At 35.7% G+C, this 26,556-nt stretch overlaps 2 protein-coding genes across 2 annotated transcripts in view; both read left to right on the top strand.

Moving 5' to 3' along the window:
- Nucleotides 1–15,316, top strand: part of LOC125680446 (dnaJ homolog subfamily C member 27-A-like) — a 51,476-nt gene extending 36,160 nt beyond the window's left edge. The window contains exon 6 of the mRNA XM_048920047.2: nucleotides 14,060–15,316. Coding sequence (XP_048776004.1) covers nucleotides 14,060–14,180 — 121 coding nt within the window. The 3' untranslated portion in view covers nucleotides 14,181–15,316. The remainder of the gene's footprint in view (nucleotides 1–14,059) is intronic.
- Nucleotides 15,317–18,048: 2,732 nt separating this feature from the next.
- On the top strand, nucleotides 18,049–22,450 carry LOC125680846 (DC-STAMP domain-containing protein 2-like). Its single transcript, XM_048920629.2, has 5 exons — nucleotides 18,049–18,282; nucleotides 18,443–19,559; nucleotides 19,958–20,376; nucleotides 20,559–20,612; nucleotides 20,803–22,450. The coding sequence occupies exons 2-5, from the start codon at nucleotides 18,468–18,470 to the stop codon at nucleotides 22,073–22,075; spliced, it is 2,838 nt and encodes a 945-aa protein (XP_048776586.1). The 5' UTR covers nucleotides 18,049–18,282; nucleotides 18,443–18,467; the 3' UTR covers nucleotides 22,076–22,450.
- Nucleotides 22,451–26,556: the final 4,106 nt, after the last annotated feature.

Genomic DNA, 26,556 nt, shown 5'->3' with positions numbered 1-26,556 from the left:
ACATTTTTACTAAGCACTCAGCTACATTTGACATGCATCCTAAAATTATTGTATACATTTTTACACATGTAATATCACTTCAAATACAGGGTAATTCCATTTTTTGAAAAAGTTGACCGGGCCTATAGTCCGAAACTGTCCCCTGCTACCTTTAAGAATTCTGACATCTCATGTCATTGACGTCAACTCCCATTTTTGACAAATCTGACTTATTCTGAGTGAAACTACACCAATACATCATGTCGACCGCCCTAAATGTGTACGCAATAAAATTATTTAAAAACCCTACATTTCTGTGTATGATGTTGTCATTTTAGAGTGATGAGAGTGTTCGAGTAAGATCCCTGTGCCTAACAAATAATATTACAAGTATATTGTATCTATGGTAAAAGTGACCTTATATGTGCTGCTACATGCTGAACATGTAATCATGAGAACCTGTGTAGAAAATGATGGATTAGAGAGAGATAAAGGGACATAACTGCTCTTAAAATCAAGAAAATTTCCAACTTCACTGTCTACTTCTTTACATACTGTATATGTATAGACCTGAAATATGCTCTAATTAAGTAAACAACTCCCCAACAAGATTTTGAATACCTGTTCTCTTCTTACATTCTATTCTATGCCATCCTAATAGTGAAAACTAAAGATTCATGCAATTCAGTCAAATGTCAAAGGGGAGGTGGCTTGTTTACAAGTACCACCCATAAATGAGAAAATGGTGTTAACTGTGTTTTTTGTGTACAAAATGTCTCTAAAATGACTTATTTCTCTATCTGCAAGTATTTTTTCATAAATATGTATCATGGTGCTGAGAAGAAATGTGATCTACTGTACCTGAGACCTGTCAATCAGTACAATTTGTTAATTACATGTAGAACATGTAAAACTACATGTAATCTATGTAAAAAGAATGCACAGTATATGAAGTACCCCAAATAACATTATTTTAACCACTAAGCTTATTTACATGTACTTACATGTCACTATGATACTTGACCAGATTCTGGTTTTCCATAGTACTAAAGCATAGCTTACCCCCCTTGACTCTGTTGTCTACCATTGTGACACTAATGTGATACATCTATTGAAATAAGGGGTTGTATTACATATCTAATACATTTATCTTGATAATATTAATGAAATTGACTGAATTCCATGGGTTTCAAAAAATGCCATTCTCTTAAAGGTGGCAGGGGACAGTTTCTTTGGTTTTGAAACATGTGGATAGGGGGTATACACCAAAGTCAGATTATGACAGACTAATGAAAAATCATATTTCCCTTTTATGTCAATACTTGTATTTCATATTAGTGTAGTTAATAAATTATGACCCTAAATTACATGTAATCTATAAATACTGGTGCTGGTGCACAAAACATGCTCTGAGCAGGTTCCCCTTTTTTGCTTTGATTTTCCCTCATTTGGGCTAATCCGCACCACCCCCACACCATCACAGTACCAAACATGGGGATTTAGACACTGTGCACAATCAAGAACCCTATCTGCCCTTCTCAAAAATCTACCTCTCATATGGGGCCATCCACCTTCCCTCACAGCTACAGACCTTTTGCTAGACCCTGCATGTTTTCACCGGAATTTCTTCAGCAACTGACCACGTGTCTTAGTTTCGTATTTGCACCCATCTATATGCTAGGAATCATGGTGACACCTACATGTTGTAAATCAACATTTTTACTAAGCACTCAGCTACATTTGACATGCATCCTAAAATTATTGTATACATTTTTACACATGTAATATCACTTCAAATACAGGGTAATTCCATTTTTTGAAAAAGTTGACCGGGCCTATAGTCCGAAACTGTCCCCTGCTACCTTTAAGAATTCTGACATCTCATGTCATTGACGTCAACTCCCATTTTTGACAAATCTGACTTATTCTGAGTGAAACTACACCAATACATCATGTCGACCGCCCTAAATGTGTACGCAATAAAATTATTTAAAAACCCTACATTTCTGTGTATGATGTTGTCATTTTAGAGTGATGAGAGTGTTCGAGTAAGATCCCTGTGCCTAACAAATAATATTACAAGTATATTGTATCTATGGTAAAAGTGACCTTATATGTGCTGCTACATGCTGAACATGTAATCATGAGAACCTGTGTAGAAAATGATGGATTAGAGAGAGATAAAGGGACATAACTGCTCTTAAAATCAAGAAAATTTCCAACTTCACTGTCTACTTCTTTACATACTGTATATGTATAGACCTGAAATATGCTCTAATTAAGTAAACAACTCCCCAACAAGATTTTGAATACCTGTTCTCTTCTTACATTCTATTCTATGCCATCCTAATAGTGAAAACTAAAGATTCATGCAATTCAGTCAAATGTCAAAGGGGAGGTGGCTTGTTTACAAGTACCACCCATAAATGAGAAAATGGTGTTAACTGTGTTTTTTGTGTACAAAATGTCTCTAAAATGACTTATTTCTCTATCTGCAAGTATTTTTTCATAAATATGTATCATGGTGCTGAGAAGAAATGTGATCTACTGTACCTGAGACCTGTCAATCAGTACAATTTGTTAATTACATGTAGAACATGTAAAACTACATGTAATCTATGTAAAAAGAATGCACAGTATATGAAGTACCCCAAATAACATTATTTTAACCACTAAGCTTATTTACATGTACTTACATGTCACTATGATACTTGACCAGATTCTGGTTTTCCATAGTACTAAAGCATAGCTTACCCCCCTTGACTCTGTTGTCTACCATTGTGACACTAATGTGATACATCTATTGAAATAAGGGGTTGTATTACATATCTAATACATTTATCTTGATAATATTAATGAAATTGACTGAATTCCATGGGTTTCAAAAAATGCCATTCTCTTAAAGGTGGCAGGGGACAGTTTCTTTGGTTTTGAAACATGTGGATAGGGGGTATACACCAAAGTCAGATTATGACAGACTAATGAAAAATCATATTTCCCTTTTATGTCAATACTTGTATTTCATATTAGTGTAGTTAATAAATTATGACCCTAAATTACATGTAATCTATAAATACTGGTGCTGGTGCACAAAACATGCTCTGAGCAGGTTCCCCTTTTTTGCTTTGATTTTCCCTCATTTGGGCTAATCCGCACCACCCCCACACCATCACAGTACCAAACATGGGGATTTAGACACTGTGCACAATCAAGAACCCTATCTGCCCTTCTCAAAAATCTACCTCTCATATGGGGCCATCCACCTTCCCTCACAGCTACAGACCTTTTGCTAGACCCTGCATGTTTTCACCGGAATTTCTTCAGCAACTGACCACGTGTCTTAGTTTCGTATTTGCACCCATCTATATGCTAGGAATCATGGTGACACCTACATGTTGTAAATCAACATTTTTACTAAGCACTCAGCTACATTTGACATGCATCCTAAAATTATTGTATACATTTTTACACATGTAATATCACTTCAAATACAGGGTAATTCCATTTTTTGAAAAAGTTGACCGGGCCTATAGTCCGAAACTGTCCCCTGCTACCTTTAAGAATTCTGACATCTCATGTCATTGACGTCAACTCCCATTTTTGACAAATCTGACTTATTCTGAGTGAAACTACACCAATACATCATGTCGACCGCCCTAAATGTGTACGCAATAAAATTATTTAAAAACCCTACATTTCTGTGTATGATGTTGTCATTTTAGAGTGATGAGAGTGTTCGAGTAAGATCCCTGTGCCTAACAAATAATATTACAAGTATATTGTATCTATGGTAAAAGTGACCTTATATGTGCTGCTACATGCTGAACATGTAATCATGAGAACCTGTGTAGAAAATGATGGATTAGAGAGAGATAAAGGGACATAACTGCTCTTAAAATCAAGAAAATTTCCAACTTCACTGTCTACTTCTTTACATACTGTATATGTATAGACCTGAAATATGCTCTAATTAAGTAAACAACTCCCCAACAAGATTTTGAATACCTGTTCTCTTCTTACATTCTATTCTATGCCATCCTAATAGTGAAAACTAAAGATTCATGCAATTCAGTCAAATGTCAAAGGGGAGGTGGCTTGTTTACAAGTACCACCCATAAATGAGAAAATGGTGTTAACTGTGTTTTTTGTGTACAAAATGTCTCTAAAATGACTTATTTCTCTATCTGCAAGTATTTTTTCATAAATATGTATCATGGTGCTGAGAAGAAATGTGATCTACTGTACCTGAGACCTGTCAATCAGTACAATTTGTTAATTACATGTAGAACATGTAAAACTACATGTAATCTATGTAAAAAGAATGCACAGTATATGAAGTACCCCAAATAACATTATTTTAACCACTAAGCTTATTTACATGTACTTACATGTCACTATGATACTTGACCAGATTCTGGTTTTCCATAGTACTAAAGCATAGCTTACCCCCCTTGACTCTGTTGTCTACCATTGTGACACTAATGTGATACATCTATTGAAATAAGGGGTTGTATTACATATCTAATACATTTATCTTGATAATATTAATGAAATTGACTGAATTCCATGGGTTTCAAAAAATGCCATTCTCTTAAAGGTGGCAGGGGACAGTTTCTTTGGTTTTGAAACATGTGGATAGGGGGTATACACCAAAGTCAGATTATGACAGACTAATGAAAAATCATATTTCCCTTTTATGTCAATACTTGTATTTCATATTAGTGTAGTTAATAAATTATGACCCTAAATTACATGTAATCTATAAATACTGGTGCTGGTGCACAAAACATGCTCTGAGCAGGTTCCCCTTTTTTGCTTTGATTTTCCCTCATTTGGGCTAATCCGCACCACCCCCACACCATCACAGTACCAAACATGGGGATTTAGACACTGTGCACAATCAAGAACCCTATCTGCCCTTCTCAAAAATCTACCTCTCATATGGGGCCATCCACCTTCCCTCACAGCTACAGACCTTTTGCTAGACCCTGCATGTTTTCACCGGAATTTCTTCAGCAACTGACCACGTGTCTTAGTTTCGTATTTGCACCCATCTATATGCTAGGAATCATGGTGACACCTACATGTTGTAAATCAACATTTTTACTAAGCACTCAGCTACATTTGACATGCATCCTAAAATTATTGTATACATTTTTACACATGTAATATCACTTCAAATACAGGGTAATTCCATTTTTTGAAAAAGTTGACCGGGCCTATAGTCCGAAACTGTCCCCTGCTACCTTTAAGAATTCTGACATCTCATGTCATTGACGTCAACTCCCATTTTTGACAAATCTGACTTATTCTGAGTGAAACTACACCAATACATCATGTCGACCGCCCTAAATGTGTACGCAATAAAATTATTTAAAAACCCTACATTTCTGTGTATGATGTTGTCATTTTAGAGTGATGAGAGTGTTCGAGTAAGATCCCTGTGCCTAACAAATAATATTACAAGTATATTGTATCTATGGTAAAAGTGACCTTATATGTGCTGCTACATGCTGAACATGTAATCATGAGAACCTGTGTAGAAAATGATGGATTAGAGAGAGATAAAGGGACATAACTGCTCTTAAAATCAAGAAAATTTCCAACTTCACTGTCTACTTCTTTACATACTGTATATGTATAGACCTGAAATATGCTCTAATTAAGTAAACAACTCCCCAACAAGATTTTGAATACCTGTTCTCTTCTTACATTCTATTCTATGCCATCCTAATAGTGAAAACTAAAGATTCATGCAATTCAGTCAAATGTCAAAGGGGAGGTGGCTTGTTTACAAGTACCACCCATAAATGAGAAAATGGTGTTAACTGTGTTTTTTGTGTACAAAATGTCTCTAAAATGACTTATTTCTCTATCTGCAAGTATTTTTTCATAAATATGTATCATGGTGCTGAGAAGAAATGTGATCTACTGTACCTGAGACCTGTCAATCAGTACAATTTGTTAATTACATGTAGAACATGTAAAACTACATGTAATCTATGTAAAAAGAATGCACAGTATATGAAGTACCCCAAATAACATTATTTTAACCACTAAGCTTATTTACATGTACTTACATGTCACTATGATACTTGACCAGATTCTGGTTTTCCATAGTACTAAAGCATAGCTTACCCCCCTTGACTCTGTTGTCTACCATTGTGACACTAATGTGATACATCTATTGAAATAAGGGGTTGTATTACATATCTAATACATTTATCTTGATAATATTAATGAAATTGACTGAATTCCATGGGTTTCAAAAAATGCCATTCTCTTAAAGGTGGCAGGGGACAGTTTCTTTGGTTTTGAAACATGTGGATAGGGGGTATACACCAAAGTCAGATTATGACAGACTAATGAAAAATCATATTTCCCTTTTATGTCAATACTTGTATTTCATATTAGTGTAGTTAATAAATTATGACCCTAAATTACATGTAATCTATAAATACTGGTGCTGGTGCACAAAACATGCTCTGAGCAGGTTCCCCTTTTTTGCTTTGATTTTCCCTCATTTGGGCTAATCCGCACCACCCCCACACCATCACAGTACCAAACATGGGGATTTAGACACTGTGCACAATCAAGAACCCTATCTGCCCTTCTCAAAAATCTACCTCTCATATGGGGCCATCCACCTTCCCTCACAGCTACAGACCTTTTGCTAGACCCTGCATGTTTTCACCGGAATTTCTTCAGCAACTGACCACGTGTCTTAGTTTCGTATTTGCACCCATCTATATGCTAGGAATCATGGTGACACCTACATGTTGTAAATCAACATTTTTACTAAGCACTCAGCTACATTTGACATGCATCCTAAAATTATTGTATACATTTTTACACATGTAATATCACTTCAAATACAGGGTAATTCCATTTTTTGAAAAAGTTGACCGGGCCTATAGTCCGAAACTGTCCCCTGCTACCTTTAAGAATTCTGACATCTCATGTCATTGACGTCAACTCCCATTTTTGACAAATCTGACTTATTCTGAGTGAAACTACACCAATACATCATGTCGACCGCCCTAAATGTGTACGCAATAAAATTATTTAAAAACCCTACATTTCTGTGTATGATGTTGTCATTTTAGAGTGATGAGAGTGTTCGAGTAAGATCCCTGTGCCTAACAAATAATATTACAAGTATATTGTATCTATGGTAAAAGTGACCTTATATGTGCTGCTACATGCTGAACATGTAATCATGAGAACCTGTGTAGAAAATGATGGATTAGAGAGAGATAAAGGGACATAACTGCTCTTAAAATCAAGAAAATTTCCAACTTCACTGTCTACTTCTTTACATACTGTATATGTATAGACCTGAAATATGCTCTAATTAAGTAAACAACTCCCCAACAAGATTTTGAATACCTGTTCTCTTCTTACATTCTATTCTATGCCATCCTAATAGTGAAAACTAAAGATTCATGCAATTCAGTCAAATGTCAAAGGGGAGGTGGCTTGTTTACAAGTACCACCCATAAATGAGAAAATGGTGTTAACTGTGTTTTTTGTGTACAAAATGTCTCTAAAATGACTTATTTCTCTATCTGCAAGTATTTTTTCATAAATATGTATCATGGTGCTGAGAAGAAATGTGATCTACTGTACCTGAGACCTGTCAATCAGTACAATTTGTTAATTACATGTAGAACATGTAAAACTACATGTAATCTATGTAAAAAGAATGCACAGTATATGAAGTACCCCAAATAACATTATTTTAACCACTAAGCTTATTTACATGTACTTACATGTCACTATGATACTTGACCAGATTCTGGTTTTCCATAGTACTAAAGCATAGCTTACCCCCCTTGACTCTGTTGTCTACCATTGTGACACTAATGTGATACATCTATTGAAATAAGGGGTTGTATTACATATCTAATACATTTATCTTGATAATATTAATGAAATTGACTGAATTCCATGGGTTTCAAAAAATGCCATTCTCTTAAAGGTGGCAGGGGACAGTTTCTTTGGTTTTGAAACATGTGGATAGGGGGTATACACCAAAGTCAGATTATGACAGACTAATGAAAAATCATATTTCCCTTTTATGTCAATACTTGTATTTCATATTAGTGTAGTTAATAAATTATGACCCTAAATTACATGTAATCTATAAATACTGGTGCTGGTGCACAAAACATGCTCTGAGCAGGTTCCCCTTTTTTGCTTTGATTTTCCCTCATTTGGGCTAATCCGCACCACCCCCACACCATCACAGTACCAAACATGGGGATTTAGACACTGTGCACAATCAAGAACCCTATCTGCCCTTCTCAAAAATCTACCTCTCATATGGGGCCATCCACCTTCCCTCACAGCTACAGACCTTTTGCTAGACCCTGCATGTTTTCACCGGAATTTCTTCAGCAACTGACCACGTGTCTTAGTTTCGTATTTGCACCCATCTATATGCTAGGAATCATGGTGACACCTACATGTTGTAAATCAACATTTTTACTAAGCACTCAGCTACATTTGACATGCATCCTAAAATTATTGTATACATTTTTACACATGTAATATCACTTCAAATACAGGGTAATTCCATTTTTTGAAAAAGTTGACCGGGCCTATAGTCCGAAACTGTCCCCTGCTACCTTTAAGAATTCTGACATCTCATGTCATTGACGTCAACTCCCATTTTTGACAAATCTGACTTATTCTGAGTGAAACTACACCAATACATCATGTCGACCGCCCTAAATGTGTACGCAATAAAATTATTTAAAAACCCTACATTTCTGTGTATGATGTTGTCATTTTAGAGTGATGAGAGTGTTCGAGTAAGATCCCTGTGCCTAACAAATAATATTACAAGTATATTGTATCTATGGTAAAAGTGACCTTATATGTGCTGCTACATGCTGAACATGTAATCATGAGAACCTGTGTAGAAAATGATGGATTAGAGAGAGATAAAGGGACATAACTGCTCTTAAAATCAAGAAAATTTCCAACTTCACTGTCTACTTCTTTACATACTGTATATGTATAGACCTGAAATATGCTCTAATTAAGTAAACAACTCCCCAACAAGATTTTGAATACCTGTTCTCTTCTTACATTCTATTCTATGCCATCCTAATAGTGAAAACTAAAGATTCATGCAATTCAGTCAAATGTCAAAGGGGAGGTGGCTTGTTTACAAGTACCACCCATAAATGAGAAAATGGTGTTAACTGTGTTTTTTGTGTACAAAATGTCTCTAAAATGACTTATTTCTCTATCTGCAAGTATTTTTTCATAAATATGTATCATGGTGCTGAGAAGAAATGTGATCTACTGTACCTGAGACCTGTCAATCAGTACAATTTGTTAATTACATGTAGAACATGTAAAACTACATGTAATCTATGTAAAAAGAATGCACAGTATATGAAGTACCCCAAATAACATTATTTTAACCACTAAGCTTATTTACATGTACTTACATGTCACTATGATACTTGACCAGATTCTGGTTTTCCATAGTACTAAAGCATAGCTTACCCCCCTTGACTCTGTTGTCTACCATTGTGACACTAATGTGATACATCTATTGAAATAAGGGGTTGTATTACATATCTAATACATTTATCTTGATAATATTAATGAAATTGACTGAATTCCATGGGTTTCAAAAAATGCCATTCTCTTAAAGGTGGCAGGGGACAGTTTCTTTGGTTTTGAAACATGTGGATAGGGGGTATACACCAAAGTCAGATTATGACAGACTAATGAAAAATCATATTTCCCTTTTATGTCAATACTTGTATTTCATATTAGTGTAGTTAATAAATTATGACCCTAAATTACATGTAATCTATAAATACTGGTGCTGGTGCACAAAACATGCTCTGAGCAGGTTCCCCTTTTTTGCTTTGATTTTCCCTCATTTGGGCTAATCCGCACCACCCCCACACCATCACAGTACCAAACATGGGGATTTAGACACTGTGCACAATCAAGAACCCTATCTGCCCTTCTCAAAAATCTACCTCTCATATGGGGCCATCCACCTTCCCTCACAGCTACAGACCTTTTGCTAGACCCTGCATGTTTTCACCGGAATTTCTTCAGCAACTGACCACGTGTCTTAGTTTCGTATTTGCACCCATCTATATGCTAGGAATCATGGTGACACCTACATGTTGTAAATCAACATTTTTACTAAGCACTCAGCTACATTTGACATGCATCCTAAAATTATTGTATACATTTTTACACATGTAATATCACTTCAAATACAGGGTAATTCCATTTTTTGAAAAAGTTGACCGGGCCTATAGTCCGAAACTGTCCCCTGCTACCTTTAAGAATTCTGACATCTCATGTCATTGACGTCAACTCCCATTTTTGACAAATCTGACTTATTCTGAGTGAAACTACACCAATACATCATGTCGACCGCCCTAAATGTGTACGCAATAAAATTATTTAAAAACCCTACATTTCTGTGTATGATGTTGTCATTTTAGAGTGATGAGAGTGTTCGAGTAAGATCCCTGTGCCTAACAAATAATATTACAAGTATATTGTATCTATGGTAAAAGTGACCTTATATGTGCTGCTACATGCTGAACATGTAATCATGAGAACCTGTGTAGAAAATGATGGATTAGAGAGAGATAAAGGGACATAACTGCTCTTAAAATCAAGAAAATTTCCAACTTCACTGTCTACTTCTTTACATACTGTATATGTATAGACCTGAAATATGCTCTAATTAAGTAAACAACTCCCCAACAAGATTTTGAATACCTGTTCTCTTCTTACATTCTATTCTATGCCATCCTAATAGTGAAAACTAAAGATTCATGCAATTCAGTCAAATGTCAAAGGGGAGGTGGCTTGTTTACAAGTACCACCCATAAATGAGAAAATGGTGTTAACTGTGTTTTTTGTGTACAAAATGTCTCTAAAATGACTTATTTCTCTATCTGCAAGTATTTTTTCATAAATATGTATCATGGTGCTGAGAAGAAATGTGATCTACTGTACCTGAGACCTGTCAATCAGTACAATTTGTTAATTACATGTAGAACATGTAAAACTACATGTAATCTATGTAAAAAGAATGCACAGTATATGAAGTACCCCAAATAACATTATTTTAACCACTAAGCTTATTTACATGTACTTACATGTCACTATGATACTTGACCAGATTCTGGTTTTCCATAGTACTAAAGCATAGCTTACCCCCCTTGACTCTGTTGTCTACCATTGTGACACTAATGTGATACATCTATTGAAATAAGGGGTTGTATTACATATCTAATACATTTATCTTGATAATATTAATGAAATTGACTGAATTCCATGGGTTTCAAAAAATGCCATTCTCTTAAAGGTGGCAGGGGACAGTTTCTTTGGTTTTGAAACATGTGGATAGGGGGTATACACCAAAGTCAGATTATGACAGACTAATGAAAAATCATATTTCCCTTTTATGTCAATACTTGTATTTCATATTAGTGTAGTTAATAAATTATGACCCTAAATTACATGTAATCTATAAATACTGGTGCTGGTGCACAAAACATGCTCTGAGCAGGTTCCCCTTTTTTGCTTTGATTTTCCCTCATTTGGGCTAATCCGCACCACCCCCACACCATCACAGTACCAAACATGGGGATTTAGACACTGTGCACAATCAAGAACCCTATCTGCCCTTCTCAAAAATCTACCTCTCATATGGGGCCATCCACCTTCCCTCACAGCTACAGACCTTTTGCTAGACCCTGCATGTTTTCACCGGAATTTCTTCAGCAACTGACCACGTGTCTTAGTTTCGTATTTGCACCCATCTATATGCTAGGAATCATGGTGACACCTACATGTTGTAAATCAACATTTTTACTAAGCACTCAGCTACATTTGACATGCATCCTAAAATTATTGTATACATTTTTACACATGTAATATCACTTCAAATACAGGGTAATTCCATTTTTTGAAAAAGTTGACCGGGCCTATAGTCCGAAACTGTCCCCTGCTACCTTTAAGAATTCTGACATCTCATGTCATTGACGTCAACTCCCATTTTTGACAAATCTGACTTATTCTGAGTGAAACTACACCAATACATCATGTCGACCGCCCTAAATGTGTACGCAATAAAATTATTTAAAAACCCTACATTTCTGTGTATGATGTTGTCATTTTAGAGTGATGAGAGTGTTCGAGTAAGATCCCTGTGCCTAACAAATAATATTACAAGTATATTGTATCTATGGTAAAAGTGACCTTATATGTGCTGCTACATGCTGAACATGTAATCATGAGAACCTGTGTAGAAAATGATGGATTAGAGAGAGATAAAGGGACATAACTGCTCTTAAAATCAAGAAAATTTCCAACTTCACTGTCTACTTCTTTACATACTGTATATGTATAGACCTGAAATATGCTCTAATTAAGTAAACAACTCCCCAACAAGATTTTGAATACCTGTTCTCTTCTTACATTCTATTCTATGCCATCCTAATAGTGAAAACTAAAGATTCATGCAATTCAGTCAAATGTCAAAGGGGAGGTGGCTTGTTTACAAGTACCACCCATAAATGAGAAAATGGTGTTAACTGTGTTTTTTGTGTACAAAATGTCTCTAAAATGACTTATTTCTCTATCTGCAAGTATTTTTTCATAAATATGTATCATGGTGCTGAGAAGAAATGTGATCTACTGTACCTGAGACCTGTCAATCAGTACAATTTGTTAATTACATGTAGAACATGTAAAACTACATGTAATCTATGTAAAAAGAATGCACAGTATATGAAGTACCCCAAATAACATTATTTTAACCACTAAGCTTATTTACATGTACTTACATGTCACTATGATACTTGACCAGATTCTGGTTTTCCATAGTACTAAAGCATAGCTTACCCCCCTTGACTCTGTTGTCTACCATTGTGACACTAATGTGATACATCTATTGAAATAAGGGGTTGTATTACATATCTAATACATTTATCTTGATAATATTAATGAAATTGACTGAATTCCATGGGTTTCAAAAAATGCCATTCTCTTAAAGGTGGCAGGGGACAGTTTCTTTGGTTTTGAAACATGTGGATAGGGGGTATACACCAAAGTCAGATTATGACAGACTAATGAAAAATCATATTTCCCTTTTATGTCAATACTTGTATTTCATATTAGTGTAGTTAATAAATTATGACCCTAAATTACATGTAATCTATAAATACTGGTGCTGGTGCACAAAACATGCTCTGAGCAGGTTCCCCTTTTTTGCTTTGATTTTCCCTCATTTGGGCTAATCCGCACCACCCCCACACCATCACAGTACCAAACATGGGGATTTAGACACTGTGCACAATCAAGAACCCTATCTGCCCTTCTCAAAAATCTACCTCTCATATGGGGCCATCCACCTTCCCTCACAGCTACAGACCTTTTGCTAGACCCTGCATGTTTTCACCGGAATTTCTTCAGCAACTGACCACGTGTCTTAGTTTCGTATTTGCACCCATCTATATGCTAGGAATCATGGTGACACCTACATGTTGTAAATCAACATTTTTACTAAGCACTCAGCTACATTTGACATGCATCCTAAAATTATTGTATACATTTTTACACATGTAATATCACTTCAAATACAGGGTAATTCCATTTTTTGAAAAAGTTGACCGGGCCTATAGTCCGAAACTGTCCCCTGCTACCTATACACAATTCAGTCCAACGGATGATGCACGTTGTACGCTTTGGTTTCGTACAGCGAAGACCCAGAAAGAATTGTTTTTCAAATCTTCAATGTCCTGCATTAAAAATCACTCTTATATTGGGATGTGGTATTTTTCACGTGAATGTATGTTTTGTATGATGACTTGTGTGTAATGTTTCCCCATTCCTACAAAATGACAGTTTGTCGATTGATTAACAATCTTCGTTGAAGGCAGTAGGCTTCATTTGCTTGGAATACGAATTTAGCTTTACAAAATAGCCATACTCTCTAGTTTGAAAACGATAAACACAAATGCAAAGTATCAAATCTTAAATACATAATATGGCACTAGTTTCATTCGTTTCATTCCAGATATTATGAAACCTCCGCGGCTACCGGGGAGGGCGTGGACAAACTGTTTCACGACATGTTGACTGGGCTGATTGAACGAAAGAAACTGTGGAAGGTCAAGTCAGCCAATCCCAGTATTTGATGAAAGGCGAATTTCTAACGGTGGTCAAAGCAAGGTGCAGTGGGGAAGAAGTCACAATTAATGTAGTCCATCTAAAGAATCGTACCCTTGTCCTATGTCCAGTCGCTGTGGTTTTGGTGCTGTGGTTTTGGACGATGTAAAAAGAGTTAGGGATCGGTCAATATTTATCACCGGGATGGGACCAGTGCAGACTTTTAGATATCCCATGTCTTAAGACATAAAAATAGTTTATGTCCCATGGAAATAAAAAATAATATACTTTGAAAAAGAATGTTTATTTATTTACATTTTCAATGAACAAACCACAAACATGCAAATATATCTTGCTGCTATTTTGCAGATATACAATGCATAATTTCAAACCTAAATTTAAAAGTCTGTTTACCATTTTCAGTATTTCATTGTTATGGGAGATCACATAATTAAGGTAATTTGTTTATATATATCTGAAGTTGCAGTTAAAAAAATCCAAACCTTATATTCTCTATTTCACATGAATTTGTTTTACAAAATGGATATCTATACAGATTTATCTGAAAATACTCTTTATCCTCATTTTGGGTCTCAGGCTATGCAAAAAAAAAAAAAAAAAGAGTTTATGTTGGACTCCCATGGGTATATGAGTTTAAAAATAAGTTTATGTCCGATTGATAGGATGTTAATAACAGTTTTTGTCCCTGCCCATTTACACCGGCCCAACCCGAGTCATAATTATTGACCAGTCTCTGGTATTACCTGTACCAATGTCAGTGTTCAATGCTACTAATCAAAGTATTTTTGCTTGCCAAGGACCTGTAGATGTATCATCGAAATGGATAGCCATGATTTCTGTAAGGATATTATGTTATTTTACTACCAACACCTGCTCAAAACTTTAAAGGTTTATCCATAAAGAATGTATATCTGAGATGTACATGTATGTACATATATTAAAAAAACGAGCGAATAAAATGACGATATACACGTGATTAGTAATTCTGTGTGTTTCTCTAACATTTGGAATATTAAAGATAACTTAATGTACAAGTATTTATGATATACGCCAAAGTAACGTATATATTTACATGGACATTGCATAAACTTATTTATTTGTATTCAATACCTATAGACAAGGCAATAAAGATCAGATATTTGTGTGATCTAAGAAATGTGTTGTTTTATGTTGACTTTGTTTTGAAACTGTTTTCATGGGAACCGATTTCTATCCCCCCCCCCCCCCCCCCCCCCACATAAAATTGAGTTTTGATAGTTATCTTTTGAACAGATTCCGAATCTTCATTAATATTTTTCAATATCATGCATTATAATTCATCATATTTTTCTTCTGCATGCAAGAGTACTGTTGTGTTGATTATATGAGTACTGGAAAATGGCTTCATTCAGTATCCAACGTCTTCAGCTTCAGAACGCTATATATAAAACCATAATAATAAGAAATTTGCATACCGTCTTATATAAACAAATTACTCTAATGCGCCTTACAAAGGTAAAAAGATAAATGCAACGATAAAACACAATCAAATGAAAGTAAATGACAGTATGACTGAACATCTTATATAATGTGTATCTGTAAAATTATCAAAATAAAAACATCGATAGCTAAAAAGATCGATAGCTAAATGGGTTTTTTGGTGTCTGATAATTAAAACAGTCACAGTTTATAGATGTTAGGAACTAAAAACCATAGCAACCTGTTACTCATCAGATCTCATTGTGTTATGAAAATTAACTTCCTAAAGAGCAATTTTGAGTTTTGGTAAAAAAATAATAATAAATAAAATCTAAGAATGGGCCATTTTATATAGTTCGTGGGTCAAGTTCATTAAAAATACCAAATTATATGGAAATAACAAGTCTTGGGACTATGACATAAGAATCATCCATGTCTCCCTACCCATCCACGCTTTCTATAGTTTTAAGTAACTTGAGGCTATATCCTACCTATGATTTAGAAATTGAAAAAAAAAATGTATCGAAATGACGATACACCGTATCATAAGTTTGATGCAAAACTGCACTGGAAAGTCGTGTTTCAATTCATCTCCCTGGTGATGGATATTTCCCCATTATTGTATCAAGTCTGTCACTATTACCGTGTCCATTAATGTATAAAGTCTGTCACTATTACCGTGTCCATTATTGTATCAAGTCTGTCACTATCACTGTGTCCATTAATGTATAAAGTCTGTCACTATTACCGTGTCCATTATTGTATCAAGTCTGTCACTATCACTGTGTCCATTAATGTATAAAGTCTGTCACTATTACCGTGTCCATTATTGTATAAAGTCTGTCACTATTACTGTGTCCATTAATGTATAAAGTCTGTCACTATTACTGTGTCCATTATTGTATAAAGTCTGTCACTATCACTGTGTCCATTATTGTATAAAGTCTGTCATTATTACCGTGTCCATTAATGTATAAAGTCTGTCACTATTACCGTGTCCATTATTGTATAAAGTCTGTCACTATCACTGTGTCCATTATTGTATAAAGTCTGTAACTATCACTGTGTCCATTATTGTATAAAGTCTGTCACTATTACCGTGTCCATTATTGTATAAAGTCTGTCACTATCACTGTGTCCATTATTGTATAAAGTCTGTCACTATTACCGTGTCCATTATTGTATAAAGTCTGTCACTATCACTGTGTCCATTATTGTATAAAGTCTGTAACTATTACTGTGTCCATTATTGTATAAAGTCTGTCACTATCACTGTGTCCATTATTGTATAAAGTCTGTCATTATTACCGTGTCCATTAATGTATAAAATCTGTCACTATCACCGTGTCCATTATTGTATCAAGTCTGTCACTATCACTGTGTCCATTATTGTATATAGTCTGTCACTATCACTGTGTCCATTATTGTATAAAGTCTGTCACTATTACTGTGTCCATTATTGTATCAAGTCTGTAACTGTCACTGTGTCCCTGACAATGAAAATGAAAACACTAGTCTGGCAATAGAAAACAAGTAACTAGATTGAGACAAATCTTTGTTCAGATACGTTAATTATATATCTAATTTTGTTATATTTTACACGTTTAGAAACTCGGAAAGCATCCTACCAAATGACTTGTTTTAAATTCATTTTACATTTATTCTCACAACAGAGACCCGAGCACTGATTACAAAGATTTAAAACTGTTGATTACATGACTTTCCCTATGTATGTGTTGATTACATGTCTTTCCCTATGTATATATGTTGATTACATGTCTTTCCCTATGTATGTGTGTTGATTACATGACTTTCCCTATGTATGTGTGTTGATTACATGACTTTCCCTATGTATATGTGTTGATTACATGACTTTCCCTATATATATGTGTTGATTACATGACTTTCCCTATGTATATGTGTTGATTACATGTCTTTCCCTATGTATATGTGTTGATTACATGACTTTCCCTATATATATGTGTTGATTACATGACTTTCCCTATGTATATGTGTTGATTACATGTCTTTCCCTATGTATATGTGTTGATTACATGTCTTTCCCTATGTATATGTGTTGATTACATGTCTTTCCCTATGTATATGTGTTGATTACATGACTTTCCCTATGTATGTGTGTTGATTACATGACTTTCCCTATGTATGTGTGTTGATTACATGACTTTCCCTATGTATGTGTGTTGATTACATGACTTTCCCTATGTATATGTGTTGATTACATGTCTTTCCCTATATATATGTGTTGATTACATGTCTTTCCCTATATATATATGTTGATTTCATATCTTTCGAATACATGTGTTGAATTCCTTTACACACCACATCAGTTGAACTGCTCGATGAAAACTCAACAATAATTATGTTAAACATGCATCAAATCAAAATCGAAAATTTTTAATTTTTTTTATCTGGGTATGTGTAATCAAAAATATGAGTTAACGATAAACCTTCACCTTGGGTGAGATACATGTCGCACATCTTGGAATGACACGTAAACAACGAGCTATGACTTGGTCCGGATTTTACATTTCCCCTCAACAAGAACATAAACTGTTTCAGCCGGAGGCTGACGACAAGTGACTTTTCCTCCAACACTACAGAGAGACTTTTCGACTACACTTGGAATGTAAGGTATTTATATTCTGAATAAAGTTTTCAGAGCATACAGTTGATAATTACAATATGTATATATAGTTGTATTTCATTTCTATCTTTATGCATGCAACTCAGTTCCGCAATGTGTTTCTATATCAATTTCATGACAAATTCTTCCTTTTATTTTTTTAAACAGGTTAGGGATTCTATGATTATGAGACATGACTGAAAAACGTGGTATACGAGCTTACAAAGTCCTCGAGGACTACAACGGATCCGAAGAAAGAAATTTGGAACTTCAGAAGGGCGATTATGTAACTCATGTAAAGGTTTTAAACAACGAATGGGCCCTGGGACGAAATAAGCGCACCAAGAAAACGGGATCATTCCCATTATCTTTCATCGAATATGAAAAATCTATTTGGAATCGAATTTCCATACAGAATAAGCCGAAACTTCCTAACAGTTCTCATAACACTACCATTATAGAGTCAGAAAACCACAAAGAAGGCGAGGACAGTGATGGCGATGAAAATGAAAGTCATCAAACGCAGAGCTCACTACAGCCTAGGGAAGAGCAACACCCGAGTCATCTAACAAAACTCATAAAACCTAAATCATACCACAAGAAGATGAAGGGAAAGAGTAACAGATATTTGTATGACAACAGTATGAACGAAGGAATTATGAAGAACAATACAAAAAATCTGATAGAGGAGCTTAAATTAAGGCTTCAACAGAGAGATCCAACCAAATCTATGAATTATCACAAGTGGTATCTTATCAAGAGGATCATCGTTTCGATTTGTGGCATTTTACTGGGGGCCTTGTTTTGTGGAGCTCTTTTCTCGATCTGTGTTTTTAGCTTTAGGTATACATATAAAATGTCCGGAATAATAACAGGGATAGCGTTTCTTCTCGTTCTCGTTGGAGTTGGCTGTAGTAAATTCCTAAGTTGTTCTTTGCTACTAGTGGTTCCTGCTTTATTCACCACACAAGGCAGAACCTTAGCTTTAGCAGCGATTTTCATCTTACTGATGTCAGGCCCAGGAACAAATATAGCTAAGAACACAGTAGAAATATCAAGATGTTTGGCATGTGTGGCCGACTTGATCCAGAATCAGTTGCTGCAACTTGCGAAACAAATTACAGAACCAATTCATCGCGTCGCCTTAGCATTAAAAGAGGTGTTTAAGGACATAGTTAATAGTCTCCAAGCCGTCGTTGATGCTATCGACACTGTGGTCAACGCCATACAATCCTTCCTGGATAAAGTGGTGGAGGTCGCTAGCGCGATCACAGGAGTTTTCGAAGTAAGTCTGTAAGTTAGATAGGATATCAAAACATTGCTGAAATATGTTACAAATAAGACACGTTAAGTAGTAAATTGTATCAACAGGTATTAAAATCAGCCAAGATTATAAACTGGAAAGAGAGAAACGAGAAAATGAAGTATAATCAGAAATGAAGTCTAAGGAAAGGGAATGGGGGAAAATGATGACTGCGTGTGAGAGTGATGATAAGGCCATTCATTTTGTTCTTCCAATAAACATATATTGTTGAAAACATTCAACTAAATAGACATTCAATATAAATTGTGGATATATCAACATTTCAGAGGAAATCAGAACTTTACTGTCGTAGTAATGTAAAACTTATACGGTACCAATTTGTGATGAAATATGTCTATGTGTAATGGTTTAATTTTCAGAAATGCACGAAAACAATGGAAGACGCCAAAAAAAAATGCAAAAGTGGAATAGAAAAAGCAGAAAAAGACTGCGATGATGCGTTAAGAGCAGCAGAGAAATGGTTAGAGGATGCCGCGAAGGCGATCGCCAACGCAGTCAAGAGTATTGGCAGTTTTTTTGGAAGACGGCGTAGGCATGCCATCGACATGGTACATTCAAACCAGACTTCTAAAATGGTCATCACTGGGATGCCAATGCGGAGACCAGTGACTGACCTGATTAGTAGAGAGGGTGAGCGGGTTCCTATCACAAGGAAAATACGCCACAGTCGATCTTACAACATTTTTTTGCTAAAACAGCATAGACCTCATTATCGAACATCTTTTGCGAGAAGTTCGAGTCGTGGTAATATACTCAATACCTCATCAGCAAATCAAAGGTATAGTAGTGTATTTACATTAATCAGTTATTAAAATAATGTACTTTGTAATCGAAATGTGTCATTAAAAAAAAGAATAACACTGCAAATCTATTTCATATTCTTTCAGACAAAATTTCCCAGAAGTTTCTTTCTCCAGTTGCTTCAAAATTTATCTTAGTATGTTTGTGAATCATTTGTAGCAGGTTGTACACAGTGGACGAGTCTGCTCCGGTATTTGAAAGAAGAGTAGGAAGGTAAACAATAAAAATGAAATCTTTAAAAACATTTTCTCTGAGTCATAGCTGCAAGAGACAACGTTCGGTATGATGCTATCGTACAAATAAATAACTGGTTTTCAATATTTCAATACGAGAATATGTATATCTCAATCCACTGAGTAAGTTTAGGTAGGGTAATAACCTGGTGTATATTTGTATATTACAGGAGAAAACGCTCCATTTGCAGTGTTCTGGGTGTAGTTGACGTCGTTTGCAATGTGGTGGACATCCCAGCGGCCATATGTAGCGCTATTAGCTTCGTATCGAGCTCGCTCGAGACAGCAGCTAAGGCTGCAATAACCGAATTTAACAAACTGAAAAATGAATTTGTTTTTGGTCTCAATGCTACATTTAACTTGGAGAACGACGTAAATTCATCGAAATCTGCATCGGAAATCGTTACTGGTGTTTTGACAGATATAGCCAGCAAACTGTCAACTATAACTTCCATATCTGGTATTCTGAGTCAAGCATTAGGAATCACTGTCATTTTCCTCTTCATCAAAGCTGTAATATATCTGACGCGATACATGAAGCAAGATTTCTACGATAATATTTACATATCACCAGAGTTTGTGGAATATGATGAAAAATGTAAAAACAGCGGCAGAGAATCGGTTCTTCCACTGAAGTATAAGGAACACTCGAAGTACATCATCACTACTTTGCCATTTCCCACCGCCCAAGAATTATCCCTCGCCCTAACAGGACTTACCGCATTCTTTACGCATTTTGGAATAGGCGTGGTTGTAATAGGGTTTAATTATGCTCTTTACTACTTGCTGGTGCTTATTGAAAAATATGGCCAAGTCGCTGTTCTGTCTTCTAGTCTCAGTAGCCTTGAAATCACAGTTGAAGGTACTGGTTTCATCGCTAATTTTTTACGTAACCTTATATCGAATTTAGATCTCAATGTCAACATGACCATAGAATTCAATATAACTGAATGCTTACCGAATCCAAGCGAACCAAGCGAAAGCGACGTCCCTGTATTCTCGCTGCTGTATGGAGGTGTGTTGTTTCTCGTTTTCATTCAAATGTACTCCCTTCGAATTCGCCGTTCTATAACTTCTCACTTCTATCCAGATCGAGAACGCGAACGATGTCGTCTCCTTCATGAGCTGATACGTCATCAGCGCAAGACGCTCTTCACGTGGGTGAGACAGCGCCTACATTTGCGTAGCCATGACGTGGACAAACGTGTGTCTATCCGAGGGCTCATTGAATACAGCCAGTTTGGTATATTTTGCAAACCGTGTCTCGATTTCTGTTTACCGAGGAAAGCAACATGCATAAGTTGCGAGGAAAGTGCAAGTGGAAATGTATCCTTCAGGAAATGCACGAAATGCAAGTCTTTGTATTGTAAACATTGTTTCGAAGTCTTTCAAAATAATTGTTTAGTTTGTAATGTCAGACAAGATATTCGAAGTGGTAAATAACATGATAGAAAGCCAGTCTTGGTAAACACTATCGTATGAATGATTTATTTTGTTTTTATTATCAAAGTTATGTTATAATATAAAACAATGTACGTTCATCTTCTGAATATTAACATCTGCTTTTGCAGATTATTTTAAAAATCTAATAGTATTTAAATATATGATGTTATTAGTATCTCAATATACCGTCATGTGTACGACAGGTTTTCGTTCTAATAAATTCATGTTGACTGATAATATTTTGGGCCAAATAAAGACTTTGTGCATGCAATATTTGGAGATTTATAGGAGTAAACCCTCATCAATAATGTATGGGTTATCTTTGTTTTCCAAAAATGCTTTTTTGTTATTCAGATTAAACATTTCTGAAATCGATTTTTGTTATTTTATTTGAAGCCTTACATAAAAAGAGATTCTATATTCTTGAAACTTTCTATTGCAAAATCCAAGTGACATGGTAGGGTGAAACCAAATTAACTCAATTGTGATCTAAACGATTCCGAAGAAATAGGGGGTCAAATTGAAAAAACAGATAACGCTATATGGGATTGTCTTCCATGTGAATTGAATGGGGTTTAAGGAAAATAAAGAACAACTAAAGAACAAAACAGGAAAACGCACACATCCCATCCGCCACCTATATAGAAGCTGAGAGAGTTGTTATAATCTTGGAGAGTCGCAGCTCGGGCAGTTCTGAAACTGAAGCAGGCCTGTAGTAGCAACAGGCCTGCTTCAGTTTCAGAACTGCCCGAGCTGCTACTCTCCAAGATTATAACAACTCTCTCAGCTTCTATATAGGTGACGATATCCCAACTGTGATGATTATATCCTCAACTTTCAAAACGTGTTCACATACTCGCTTCCAATCTCAGAATGGGATGGGACCCAATGCTTCAACTGTGATTTTTAAAACATCATCAAGTTTGTTTGTAAATTTGTTTGAAGAAAAGTTAATTTTATCAGATTTATATCATGTTAGTATTGAAAAAGTCTCAAACTTTCATGTCCAAAATCTCTCGATTAAAATGGATTTCGTATTGGGGAGGGGTTGTAATTTTACAAGTGACAAGAGTTCAGGTCGAGGAAATTGTTTGCATGGATTGAGGTCTATGCAGAAAATACATGTATATGAGAAATTAAACTGGATGCTATGGGGAAATTTTAGGTTGCGTACGTTTTCAACGGAGTCGATCGCAACAAGATATTTTTTTCTCGACTTCACGAAAAAGGTCGAACAATGCTCCGACTGCACCAGAGCTTGATGTCCCAATCATAAAGTCTGCTCGCTCATGTACGATACTCAGCAGTTTCATAAAGAAAATGTTCTATATGGTATAAGAAAAATATAAAGGTTATGGAGTCTAATGTATCCAATGAAATACACAGTCACGTGACGACAAATTCACCTCAGCTACGCTCAACAAAGGAAGTTATATCTTAAAAGGACACCATTCGTGAAGTTGCATTGAGTTTTTAAATGAAAAAACCCCGACATTCAAGCTTATGAGCATCAATGTTTTGTTGCCATAATTATATCATTCGGTGGCGGATTCAGAAAATTTTAAGGGGCGGGGTTGCAACCGTAGTTTGTACCTCTTCCGCCCAGGAAAGAGAGGGGGAGGATGAAGACCCAAAAGATCTTTTTAAAAAAATGTGAAACCGGAGGGGGGGGGGGGGTTGCAACCCCTTCACACCCTTTCCTATTATTTAGACCAGATTGTGTCTTCTGTTTAATTTGAATTTTAAGGTTCAAATCAAATAAAAGGATGACTCTTAATTCTGAGGTTAAAGGACAAAGCCACACATATTTCATATCCATTACAGCTCTAGCAATAAGAGTTATCATGAAATATTTGCATTTTTTAAGATTTGAAAAAAAAAATCTGCTAATTTCAACCTAGGATTTTAATTTTCTGTTAGAAACAGTTCCCTATTGTCCTCGAATTGCAGTCCTGTTTTAAAACAACCTATTATGTCTTTGTCATGAAAGGGCTGGGACATTTAGCGTTGCCTTTCCGTCATGATTAGTTACCACTGCTAGAGTGGCATATATTCAACTGAAATTTGGTACATGCATATACATATTGATGATACACTATGGAAATATCCAGGTCACTTTCTTACTTTTCAGAGTCGTGTCTATTGGACTCGGAAACAAACAATTCATAGTTTCCATTCATTATCACAGTCCTACATCATTCATGGACATTTTGAATTGAACTTTAAGATATAGATAGGTCAGATACTTAGGTTTCCTGTCGGATAACGTTTGGCAGAGTCATGGCCTTTGGGCTAAGGGAATTTTAACAAGTTTTGAATGGAAATGCATCACAAGAAGACACAGAGCCAGTTTTTGCTAATACATGTATGCAAGGTGAAGATAACGAACAGTGATCAATCTCACAACTCCTACAAGCAATACAAAATAGATAGTTGGGCAAACACGGACCCCTGGACACACCAGAGGTGGGATCAGGTGCCTAGGAGGAGTAAGCATCCCCTGTTGACCGGTCACACCCGCCGTGAGCCCCATATCCTGATCAGGTAAACGGAGTTATCCGCAGTCAAATCAGTGTGCCAAGATCGGCTTAACAATCGGTATGAAACACGTCAGACAGCATTTGACCCAATGCGAGGTTGTATTGATAACTAGATCGTTATAACGACCATAGAATTTGCGAAATGCTGACTTCAATCGAGACTGTTGAAATCCCTGTACCATCAACTTGTTTGTCAGTAGCTTACCTCGATTTAAAAACTGACTATACCCAGAACAAGCTCTTGCATATCGAATCAGTTGAGATATATAAACACCATATGCAGGTGATAATGGAATATTGCTACATAAATGTGGGAAGTTGACGATGGAGAAGCTGAAATCATCCCGTTTGTCATACAGTTGAGTTGTCAGTTTGGCGTTAATGTCTACTTTCAAGAAAATATCTAAGTATGAAACAGAAGTGGACGACTCTGTGGTGTCCTTTATTTCGAGCTCACAGGGATATATCAAATGGACATATGAATGAAAGCTATCATTGTTAATAGACAAAACGTCATCGATATATCTAAAAGTCGAATTGAAGGTCACAGCGAGAGATTTTTTCTTCTCACGTAGAAGTTTTTAAATAAATTCTGTTTCATATGAATATAAAAATAGGTCAGCTAACAAAGGAGCACAATTCGTGCCCATGGGAATTCCAACAGACTGTTGGAAGACCTGATCACCAAAGACCACGAAGATATTGTCAATGAGGAACTCTAGCATATTTTTTATTTCAACTTCAGAGTACTTGTGCGTGGAATCAGAGTGGTGTTTAACAAAGTAAGTTTTTGAATGACTGATCACTAGGTATGAATATTTCCGTTGTTGTTGAAGAAGCAACTGTCTATGATGTCAAAAAGTCTAGTCTTTAATTTATCGTAAGGAATGGTCGTGTATAGTGTTGAAAAGTCATAGGTTTTAATGCTATTGATTTGGGAAAACTTCTTGTGATTTCAAGTTTACTAAAAGTTCTTTAGAATTTTTTAGAATCCACATTTAATTAACACCACTTCTGGCATATGTAGTCGCACAGTAAGTTTGAAGTTTCTCCTTCACAGCTGTTAACATTTTCGTGAGGAGCAAAGATAGGGGCTTGGTAGAGCACTTACTGGATCCAGCAATGTATCTTTGTTTGTAAGGGTTTTTATGTAGTTTAGGAATCCGACCCATTGACTGGAATATTAAATGTGTCTAAAACTGAAGCATGGTTTTGAAGAATTTCGTCTTTTGAAAGGGCAGTTGGAGTATAAGTATGATTACCAAAAGTGGAATACAATTCGAAAATCATAACGGTTTTGATTAAAATCTATAAATTACAATACAAGCTAATGATATACCCTACTTAGGTTTTAATTGTACCCGCTGCATGGTATCAATCGATTCAACAGGGGATGACACCTGATCCCATCTCTGGTATACCCAGGGGTCTGTGATTGCCCTACTCTGAATTTTATATTCGTTATAAGAGTTATGAGATTGCCTGCTGTTCTTCATTGATGAAAAGCTTTTAAATTTGTTGTAAAGTTACAAACACGAAAAATCCACATTTTGTGTTTTATTAGTACAAACATATCTCCTTTTGCATTTATTCAAAGCAATTAATGTAAATTTTTTTTATCAAGTTTTATAAGTTCTAGAAGTCAAATAACCATCCACGTACCGCACAGACCATTCAGATGTCATGTGTGAGCCTTAACAACAAGACAGATTTTCTGTATTCAAAGGTATCCTTTATGGGGAAAGATAGCTGTACCAGTTGACCTGTCAAAATCCTTAACAGATTCCAATCGTCTGTATTCAAATGTCAAGGTTACTTCGCCCTTCCATGTAACATTGTATATAAATCGGATAATAACAAATTCAAATACATATCTGTATGATAAAAAAACCCCCACAGCTACAGAGGTCATAGCAGACAACACTGAAACATAACAAAATG

This window comes from Ostrea edulis, chromosome 2, assembly GCF_947568905.1.
Source record: "Ostrea edulis chromosome 2, xbOstEdul1.1, whole genome shotgun sequence".
NCBI lineage: Eukaryota > Metazoa > Mollusca > Bivalvia > Ostreida > Ostreidae > Ostrea > Ostrea edulis.
This window is presented reverse-complemented; position numbering and strand designations above follow the sequence as displayed.